Source organism: Engraulis encrasicolus, chromosome 4, assembly GCF_034702125.1.
Source record: "Engraulis encrasicolus isolate BLACKSEA-1 chromosome 4, IST_EnEncr_1.0, whole genome shotgun sequence".
Classification (NCBI taxonomy): domain Eukaryota; kingdom Metazoa; phylum Chordata; class Actinopteri; order Clupeiformes; family Engraulidae; genus Engraulis; species Engraulis encrasicolus.
In genome coordinates this window covers 24,330,236-24,341,216 of record NC_085860.1, presented here as the reverse complement: position 1 = coordinate 24,341,216, position 10,981 = coordinate 24,330,236, and the positions used below count along the sequence as shown (strand labels likewise).

Genomic DNA, 10,981 nt, shown 5'->3' with positions numbered 1-10,981 from the left:
TATCCCAATGTGACTGCACTCCATATATTTGTTATTATTACATTTTTCCAAGTACCCCCTGAGGTGTGCTCGCGTACCCCTAGTGGTACACGTACCCCTGGTTGGGAAACACTGGGCTAAGGCTCCATTCCATAAATCCAGGGACCCGGAATGGAGTCCGGCCCGGGTCATTTAAGCAGTCTTTCCCCATCACTCTCTACCACTACTCTCCTGTCCTTCCTCGCTGTCCTCGTCACCACAGAAGCCATCATATCTACTAGAGAAGTTAAAACCAAACCAAACAAATCACATGTATATATGTGTAATAAGAAGACAATATGGAACTCACAGGATTACAAGAATGTGAAGAAATGCGAAGAACTTGTTTCTCTGTGTTGTCAACGAGGCGCGAAGCACAGCATGCTGGGAGCTGTAGTCCGTTTCCGACCAGGTTGGCACAATTTCTATTTTTCTTAAAAGGGCAAAAAATGACTCGAGATTTTCACAGGTAGTAGTTCATCCTATTGTGTAAGCTGAAAAATGTGTCAGGTGTTCAAGTTCCTAGTCATATCTTTGTGGGATTTTTTTTTAAACTCGTCTATGGGAGTTTCAATAGGATCGCCCTGGTGTTTGGAACGTAACCGCTAGGATCGCTGCTTTCCGCTTTCCCTCCCAATAAAGGCAAAAGCCCAAGGACAAATATTTAAAAAAGAATAGGCCAACATCTGTCTGCCCTTTCAAAAGTTCAATTTGCAAACTTCAGAGCTGCGCTGGCATTTCTTTTTCAGTTATCATTTTTACTATACTGCACTTATCCTGGTCCTGCCCTGCTGGATTGTCTTCAATAGACAGGCAGAGAGTGTCTCCTTTTGTGTCTGTATGGTTTAGTGTGCAGCATACTAGAACAGACTAAAGCCTCTTTTCCACTGCAGGTTTTCTGGTAGGCCTACAGCTCGACACAACTCGACTCGGCTGCCACTTTTTGCTTTACAATTGAGATGTGTCGTGCCTATCCGAAAAGCAAAAAGTGGTGGCCGAGTCACGCTTTGACGAGCTGTAGGCCTACCAGAAAACCAACAGTGGAAAAGAGGCATAAGTTCTGTATTGGACCAATGGAGATTGTGTATGTACAGCAGGGGTAGGGAGGGGAACCTATGTCTCAAGGGCCGTTTACAGCCATTGAGGCAGTCTTATCTGGCCCCCGATATAGGCCTAATTTTAATATTATGCAGCTTCACATGAAATACGACATGTTGCATAAAGGAATCTTAGAAATTACATTTGCAATACAATTAAGTTATATTTCAGTGGACCTAGAGAAGGTGTCTGTTGTAAAGGTGGCTGCCTTCAATATACTGTAGGCCTAAAGTGGAGGGGGAAATCCTGGTTTGTGTTCATAGTACGGCCCTTGGGGAACTTTTACGGCCCTTGAAGGAGTTTGAAGCGGCCCCCCGAATGAAAAAGGTTCCCCACCTCTGCTATACCGTAATGTCTCTAGCAGGCTTTGGTTAGTGCACTACAAACAGACTAAGGCCTATACCCCACATGGGGTAGAATGGCTTCCAGATGTAGGAAGAGGAGTGACTTCCTGACCACAACAGCGAGAGGCAGATTGTGTTCGGGTTTGTGGGCAGTGTGTGTGTGTGTGTGTGTGTGTGTGTGTGTGTGTGTGTGTGTGTGTGTGTGTGTGTGTGTGTGTGTGTGTGTGTGTGTGTGTGTGTGTGTGTGTGTGTGTGTGTTTGTTTAGCAAGGGGTTAGGGTTAGCTGCCCGCCCAACACCTGCAGCTTCCCATCGTTCAGGGAACACACACACACACACACACACACACACACACACACACACACACACACACACACACACACACACACACACACACACACACACACACACACACACACACACTTGCTTTATCGCACACAGTAAATATCCCCCATCTCATTTCACCTTGATGAGAAGAATGTGTGTTTGACCAGCCGAGATTAGAGCTACAGTCCCATCGACCACCCAGCCATCTAACCACACACACACACACGCCCGCACGCACGCACACACACACGCACGCACGCACGCACGCACGCACGCACGCACGCACGCACTCCATCCTCCCCATATCCCAAACCCACACACTTATCTTGGTTGTCTTGTTATGACATTTTGCTGTTCCCTCTGTTTTATTCTCTCTCTCTCTCTCTCTCTCTCTCTCTCTCTCTCTCTCTCTCTCTCTCTCTCTCTCTCTCTCTCTCTCTCTCTCTCTCTCTCTCTCTCTCTCTCTCCAGTTTCAGTGTGTGCGTGACGGTATGTGTGTGTGTGTGTGTGTGTGGTGTGTGTGTGTGTGTGTGTGTGTGTGTGTGTGTGTGTGTGTGTGTGTGTGTGTGTGTGTGTGAGTGAGAGAGAGAGAGAGTGTTTCACTGTTTGGTGCCAGGTCTCTGGGTGGTCTCCTTTGACTGTTCTCTCCTCTGCTCTCTCCCCCTGACCTCTCATGTCCTTTCCTGCTCTATCAAGTCATATCTCTGTCTGTCTGTCTGTCTGTCTGTCTCTCTCTCTCTCTGTCTCTCTCTCTCTCCCTCTCTCTCTCTCTCTCTCTCTCTCTCTCGCTTCTGCACTTGATTCTATTCTCCTCCATCTACTATGTTCTCCACTTTCCTCCTCCTCTCTCCTCTCCTCTCCTCTCCTCTCCTCTCCTCTCCTCTTCTTTCCATTTCCTCTCTCCACCCACCCTCATCGCTTCTCCTTCGCTCTGCCCTTGAGTGACATGTTGCACGGAGTCGCCACGTCTGGGCGGGTGTCTTCACATTTTGGGACGGAGCTGGCAAGTGAGCAGGCGATTAGTCTCAGGACATTGTGGAAGTCTTTTAATGGAGCTCTGGCTTCTGGCTACTAGACCTATTGGCAGCCTTTGAAAGCGTGAAATGAAAGCTCAACTGGGAAACTCCAACTCCCATTGTCATTGTGACACAGCACTCCACAGCACACAAGTGTTCACTGCACACACCGAAATTGCATTTATGCCTCATCGGTACAAGGGGCAGTCCCAATGGCGGCCCAAAGGGAGCAGTGCGGCGGGACGGTACCCCTGCCCCCACCACAAACGTGCCTCAGGGGTTAGTGCTGGGACTTCTGAATATAAAAGAAATCAGACGAAATAGGAAAATCATTTGTGAATATGACATTATACCTGACTTGCTGTGAGCAGTATTTTAGCTTCACTGGGGACATAATCTACAGCAGTGTCCATGGAAATAGGGGATATTTGGTTTCCTAATTGTTGTTTCATCGTATGCAACTATGGCACTGTGGCCCAATGTAGCCTAGTTGCAGCATATCACAGATGGACAAAGAGAAGTTGCTCTGTTGTAGACACAGTACAACATGTGACGATAAACAGTAAAACCGCAAAGCACTACTAGGCTACTACTACTACTAGACACACACACACTTGGAATTTAACTGTACCAGTTTGGTGACTACATCTGACAGGCACCGCACCAATCCAAGCATGGCACTGGCAGAGTTCCACCTGGCATAGACATGGCACGCCAACATGGGTGTTTCATTGCAAATCAAAGGTGTAGGTCAGAGGGCTTGGGCGTTCTGTTTAGTAGTGCGAAGGTTCTCTTTGGTTAGACGTAACTTAGAGATGTATGATGAAATCCAAGGCTCTTTTCGTCTTCATTAAAAAGCTTTTAATTAAACGTAGCCAGTTCAAATTTGAACGGTTAAAAGTCGGCAACTTTTAACTGTTCAAATACGAACTACGGTAGCTACGTTTAATTAAAAGCTTTTTAATGAAGACGAAGAGTGCCTTGGAATTCATCAAACATGGATGTTTCATTCTCACGACAGGACAGACAGACTGCAACTGGCACATACACATAAACACACAAAATATGAAAAAAATACAGTCAGTGATATGTTTTAATAATTCTGTTGGTGTATGTGCGTGCGTGCGTGCGTGCGTGTTAGGTGGTACTTCACAACTACCGTATAAATAAGAGATAGCTTCCTGTAGAAAGTCATACAGTAGTACCTTACTGATCCAGTTTGCCTAGTATTTGTGTGTGTGTGTGTGTGTATGAGAGAGAGAGAGAGAGAGAGAGAGAGAGAGAGAGAGAGAGAGAGAGAGAGAGAGAGAGAGAGAGAGAGAGAGAGAGAGAGAGAGAGAATATGTAGTTTGTGAGTACATCTGGACCACTGTATGGTCATGTCAGTATACAGTATGTCTGAAGTATGATAGCATTCTATAAATAGTCTGTAAGATTGGGTATGAATGTGTGTACTGCATTTATATTGTGAGCACATGCTCTGTGTGTGTGCTGATCCATCTTAAGGAGCTCATATGACTCCTGGGCGTTTGCCCCCAAAGCTCCATTGTGATGCACACACGCACACACACACACACACACACACACACACCGCACATACTTATCCAATCATTGTTTGAGCAATTGAAAATCGCTGGCTTTTGCCAAAATTGGCGCTTAGAACTTTAAAACTCTGTATTGCGCGCACACAAACGCTTACACACCTCTCTCTCTCTCACACACACACACCTGGATCCGGACCAACCAGTTTGACAGGTCTGAGGCTCTCAGTGCCATAGTATTGGCCAAGATATGTGATAAACCAACCCAACCCTCTGCCCTACAAAGCAGAGGCATGCAGTACAGGGGCCAATACTAGAAAGCTGGTTCAGGAGTAAAGCAGGTCAAGTTAAGAGGTAAATCATGTAACAGAAGATACTACTGCACCAGCTTTGTAGTATAGGCCCCAGATCCTTCTCCTTCACCACACACACTGTATTTGAATACATTGGTAACACTTTATAATAATGTATGCTTATAAAGCATTAATGACACTTGGTAAATAATAAACAAACAAAAAAACATGAACAAAATGTTTGTAAATGACTGGGAAATGTTATCTTCATATTTTATATATATCGAGCATTTACAAATGGTTTGTAAATGAATAAAAAAATACTGTTAAAAGGCTTGTAAAATCTTGAACATACTATTTGTAGATATTTTATAAAGCATTAATACAATTTAGTTAATAATAAAACACATTTGTTAATGTTTTGTTCATCATTAGTTAATTATTTACTAAGCCTTCATAAGCAGACATTATTATAAAGTGTTACCAATACTTTTTAAGTCTCACTCTTAATTGAGGGAGCTAGGGCTTCTGACAGCTTTGGCTGGGCCCCATGCAATGAGGACCCGAGTCAGGGCCCCTCCTCTCCCTGGGCCGGAGAGAGAGAGAGAGAGAGAGAGAGAGAGAGAGAGAGAGAGAGAGAGAGAGAGAGAGAGAGAGAGAGAGAGGAGAGAGAGAGAGAGAGATAGAGAGAGATATTAAGACAAGACAACTGACCCCTCTCACCCCCCTGTTGGCTTCCCTAGAGCAGGTCTTGCTCTTTTTCATTGCAGACATTTGGGTCAATTCATTTTCAAATATTTATTTTAGTTCAGAAAACATGTATAGAGCTTATATTGTATTTCCCCTTCATTTTTCTTATTCCTGTTTATAATTATACGTTTTTTTTCTTAAAACAGAACGCACGCACACACACGCACGCGCACACACTTACAAAGTACACACACACACACACACACGTATACACACAGACACACACACACACAATTAAGGATCACAAATGACTGCAGACATGAGGCCACTGAATGTTTTTATTTCTTTTCTGAAGCATATCTTCACAAATGCCCCATACAAAAAAAAATACAAATAAGAGCACTACGGTAGAATCCTCTAGAAATAAATAAGTCTGTAAGTCTACAACGCTTGGCGAGAGGGTCGACCTGCCCAGCCCTCTCAGGGTTAGTCTAAACTGCTGCTCTAAAAAGCTCAACATCTGAGCAAAAGTCGAAGAACAACAAAAAAAATTCAAGAGCAACACCTATGAAAAAGAAAACAAAGACAATAATAATACAATTAAAAAAAACTTGAACAAAAAATAGTAAGAGTAACAAGTATCTCATGATGACGTGGAGAGGATCACACGCACACACGAGTACTAATAACGGCTTCTAGGTTCTTGTAACGATCACACACACACACACGCACGCACGCAGGCACATACACACACACATGCACACAAACACACACATACACACACAGTCCCTAGCTCCAGACAAACTATTTCCTATCTCTCCCTTGGTCAGGGATTCCACAGAGCTCTCATAGCCTACCTCTAGGCATCTACGCTAACTGCTTGAAAGTCATTGAGCACAGTAACATTTAATATGCAATTACATACAGCTACTATTCCAATTTTAAATGGAGTGGTAAGAGTATTCTGTTGTGTTACGAAGATATTCCGGTTGCAGAACGCTGTTCCACACACGTAAACGCAATATTCCAGAACTTCAAAACTGAATACTGACACATGGAATATTCTGCCTATGTAACCACGCTCACCGTTGACGACTTCAAAGTCGTTAAAGATCTTGGGGGGGGGGGGGGGGGATAAACTTGCCTTGACTTAAAAAAAAGAAATCCAACTGAACGCCAACAGTTGTCCACATTTACATAGAAAAAGCAGTGTGCAAACATCAACTAGACACATCACACATACACACATTGCCAGGAATTTCACTGAAAAAAATGTCTCCAACTCGTTTTGGTCCAACAAAAGGTTTTCTTGACAAATACATACTCTCTCTTATGATCACCAAATCCTACAATTGTGTGGTCTTGACATATCTGCAAGACCAAAAGGGTGTACTGTAACTCTGAAGTGACACTGTACTGAAGTGCGCACACACAGCGCTATTTTACTTTCAGGCAGGCCAGTAATGAGCTACTGACAGTGAGTTGTTGCTGTTCCAGTGTGAACTCTGTGTGCGTTCGCAGCTTTGCTACAGAGCACGGATTAAGGACTGCCCTGTGTGTGTGTGTGCGCGTGGGGTCAGTGCTGTGTGTGGTATCACTGTGTGTAAATGTCTGCACATTAGTATACCCTGTACTGTGTGTGTGTGCGTGTGTGTCTGTCTGTATCTGTGTGTGTGTGTGTGTGTGTGTGTGTGTGTGTGTGTGTGTGTGTGTGTGTGTGCGGGAACGGGCACCGGCACGGTTCTGAGTCGGCCTGAGTGCACCATGTGAGGGAGGTGGATTGCGGGGGGCGGGTTAGGGTGGTAGGGAGGGGAACAGGGAGGGCCTGGCACTGGTCTCAGTGGAGTCAGCTAGTATTTTTGGGACTCAACTCAGACCTGTCTCTGCAGAGAAAGCTCCGGAACACTATGTCAGTCAGTAGTGTGTCCACTGTAAGCACGCATGATGGAGAGTTCAGTTACACGTAGGGTTTAGACGGAATATCGGTAGTATTCGATTTGCGGTTTGCGCACGAGTCATGCAAATTCTTCATTCACATGCGCATTTCAGGAATGTTCCGGAACTTGTTGCAAATCCTGAATACAGTCAATATTCCGTTTGAAAGCGGAATACTCCCTTCATGTAACTGAACTCAATTAAAACATTTTGTTATGGCTATTTGTTATTCAGGTTTGTTTTTTATCTATGTATATACGGTAAGTAGTGTAGGTATCTGACCACCGGATGACCTCAGGGCATTGTTGAGTTCTATGGGCTCTGACTGGCTGCCCCTGAGGTTAACTCAGTGGAGGCGGTAAATCCCCTAATAGAACAACCTTATGGCTTTGATTTAGAAGGAGAGTGAAGAAAACAAGACGCCTCTATTAGGAGGTTTACCACTTGCACTGGAGTTAAAACCCCATGGGGTAAAGAGTCTAAACTTGCTGTCCCTCATAGCAACAGGGGGCATTGTACAAGCCCAAATTAGTACTGGAACAGTTTTAACTCAGACATTTGTTAAACTTTGTAGCGACTGTACTTTGTACTCTGATTGACTAGCATTCTATTGTTAGCCATTAGTAGAGTAGAGTAGAGTAACTACTCTACTCTACTAATGGCTAACAATAGAATGCTAGTACTGGAACAGTTTTAACTCAGACATTTGTTAAACTTTGTAGCGACTGTACTTTGTACTCTGATTGACTAGCATTCTATTGTTAGCCATTAACGCAGCACTTAAAGGAGAAGTTTGGTGAAAAATTTGTCCCGATTGTTTCAGGTCACAAAGTGTTTATGTACGAGAATGTATAACACAGACCAAAGACTGACTTGTGATCTGAATAGGGCACAGGGAAATTAAAGTAAGCGTCATTAAGTCTCTATGCCCCATTTAGTTAGTGTTAGCTACCGCTGCATTATTCAGTCAATTTGGTTCAATGTTCTTGTTCTTATTCCCATCAACAGAACTCTGCAACAGGTGTATGGATTCATTCACACTGAACTTCTCCTTTAGGAATTATTCTCATGCTAGAGTGTTAGCATTATATTCTGTAAATTATCAGTAACACAAAGACACATGCACACACACAACTCTTCAAATAAAATAAAATAACGATAGAATGAAAAGTGACAATAACAGTAACGATGAACAGCAAGAGAGAGGAGATTAGGTCTAGTGCGTGGCCTTAAGGATCTTATCAAAATAGGGGAATTAACTTTACACCCTAACAAAATAAAAAAAGAAAGGCACAGCATGTTGGTCCGTCCTCTTTCAGGACCTTAGCGACTAAGACTGAAGTGTGTGTGTGTGTGTGTGTGTGTGTGTGGTGTCAGGAGGCTGTTAAGAGTGTAATGACTGTGGCGGCTCTGGTGTTTCCTAGCAGCAAAGACCCATAGAGAATGTGGCGGCCCAGCAGAGGGACAACTACAACACACACACGCACACGCACACACGCACACGCACACGCACACGCGCACACACACACAAATACACACACACACACACTAGGGTTACACCCAGCACAACACACACGCAAGCACGCACGTACGTACGCACGCAACGCAGTACAACACACACACACACAGTAGGGTTACACCTAGCACAACACACGCACGCACGCACACACGCACACACGCACACACACACACACACACGCAAAAATCACACCATTGGGTTCGACCCAGCAGCACACACACATGCGCATACTCATATACACAACAGTGCACACAGTTGACTCAACACCATAGCACAAACACACACAAAAAAATAATGTGCTAACTTTTTCCTGATTAAAAACAACTACAGGAATGAACCTCATATTATGCCATGGGAGTGTTTCTTTAAAAAAAGTGTGGATGTTTGCTTGCCATGGTGATTTTAAAGGGACTTTAAGTCACTTTTCGGCAACATACTTCACATATAACACTGCGGATTTGTCTTTTGTGTTGTGTACGTGTGTGTGTGTGTGTGTGTGTGTGTGTGTGTGTGTGTGTGTGTGTGTGTGTGTGTGTGTGTGTGTGTGTGTGTGTGTGTGTGTGTGTGTGTGTGTGTGTGTAATGTGTAGAGGAGAAGGTGGAAATGTTGATGGTGGAAGTGTCGTCTTCTCGGAGGGGTCTCCCCTCCTCATATTCAGGACTCCTGGGGGACCACCTCCAGCATCTTCTGGCACAGCACCGTGGAGGAGACTGCAGAGCAGAATGGGGGTGGGGTGGGGTGGAGAGTGGGGTACAGGAGAGGTGCAGGGCAAGGGTTGTTGGGGTGGGGTGGAGAGGGGGTTCCAGAAGAGGTGGTAAGAAGTCAGGAGGAGGAAGGGGGGCAAAAGAGAAAGATACCAATGTTACTGTTATGTTTTCAAGAGACAAGTGTTATTATTACTGTTGCGAATTCTGATGCATGTTTGACACTTCTGCTGCGTATTCTGACGCATGTTTGACACTTAAACTTCCAACACTTCGACTTCGACCAAACAAGGCGAGAGAGAGTGAGAAAGAGGGGACAGAGACAGAGAAGAATACTGTAAAGAGAGACAGAGTCTGAGAAACAAAAAACAATGGTAGAGAGAGAAAGTGTCAGAAAGGGAGACTTGCAGAGGGAGTAGAGAAAGAGAAAAGAAAGAAAGACAGACAGAATCGTACAGATGGCCTACAATAGTAAATGAAAGGAGTAGAGAAAGGGAAAGAGAGAGAGAGAGAGAGAGAGAGAGAGAGAGAGAGAGAGAAAGAGAAAAAGAGAGAGAGAGAGAGAGAGAGAGAGAGAGAGAGAGAGAGAGAGAGAGAGAGAAAAGAGAGAGAGAAAAGAGAGAGAGAGAAGAGAGAAACTTACAGATGGTTTGCAAGCATGAAATAACATGCGTGTGTAGGAAGGACGAGTGAAAGAAAGAAAGGGAGAAAAAGAGAAACGATGTGACTTACAGATGGCTTGAAGGAGCCATTTGGGTTTCTGCTGCCAGTAGACGCCGATGAGGTATACGGGCACCCCGGTGGCGATGATGCCAAAGCCAATGGCACACTCCTTAGGCGTCTGCCAGATGGACACCACGATCAGGAAGATGCACGCCCCGATGAAGGTGATGGGCAGCAACAGGTTCACCTACAGCAACATCAGGGGAGAGGAGCGCAGAGCAGTGGTCCTTTTATACCTTTTTTTCTTAAAGGTACACTGTGCAGGAAATGGTAAAAAAAGGCACTGCAACTATGCTGCTCATTGAAACTGGGCTGCCTATTGCCAAATTTGATCTTTACATGAAAGTTTACTAAGTAATAAACAAATATTTTCTAGTATGGTCCAAGTAGAATCATTTTTGCAGCTAAAAATGGCTATTTTGGGAAATTCAAAATGGCGGACCATGGAGAAGATCCCCCTTTTCCTGTATGAAAAGTGCAATTTTTCCAGTCATAATGAATACTTAGAATTTGATGGTGGTGGCAAGTATTCATGAAAAAGGTAACATTAGTGAATGGGAAGCATGAATTCTGGAAATAAACAACTAAAAATCTCACAGTGTCCCTTTAAAGCACCCCCTTACCTGCGCTCAAGACAAGCTGCGCTCCCCCAACCAATACTTCAATACTCACTAAAAATGATTTAAGTGATGAATTACTTTGCATGCAGGCCTGATTATAATGTTTGCTTGCAGAATTTTGGTCACAACCTCAACACAAACAAAATTCCGCACA

General features: G+C 44.2%; 1 protein-coding gene across 1 annotated transcript in view; it reads right to left on the bottom strand.

Annotated features, from left to right (window-relative positions):
- Nucleotides 1-7,944: 7,944 nt before the first annotated feature.
- slc7a5 (solute carrier family 7 member 5) overlaps nucleotides 7,945-10,981 on the bottom strand; it is a 29,838-nt gene continuing 26,801 nt past the window's right edge. Inside the window, exons 9-10 of the mRNA XM_063196934.1 lie at nucleotides 10,217-10,394; nucleotides 7,945-9,490 (exon numbers count right to left, since the gene is read on the bottom strand). Of these exons, the coding sequence (XP_063053004.1) occupies nucleotides 9,435-9,490; nucleotides 10,217-10,394 (234 nt within the window). The 3' untranslated portion in view covers nucleotides 7,945-9,434. The remainder of the gene's footprint in view (nucleotides 9,491-10,216; nucleotides 10,395-10,981) is intronic.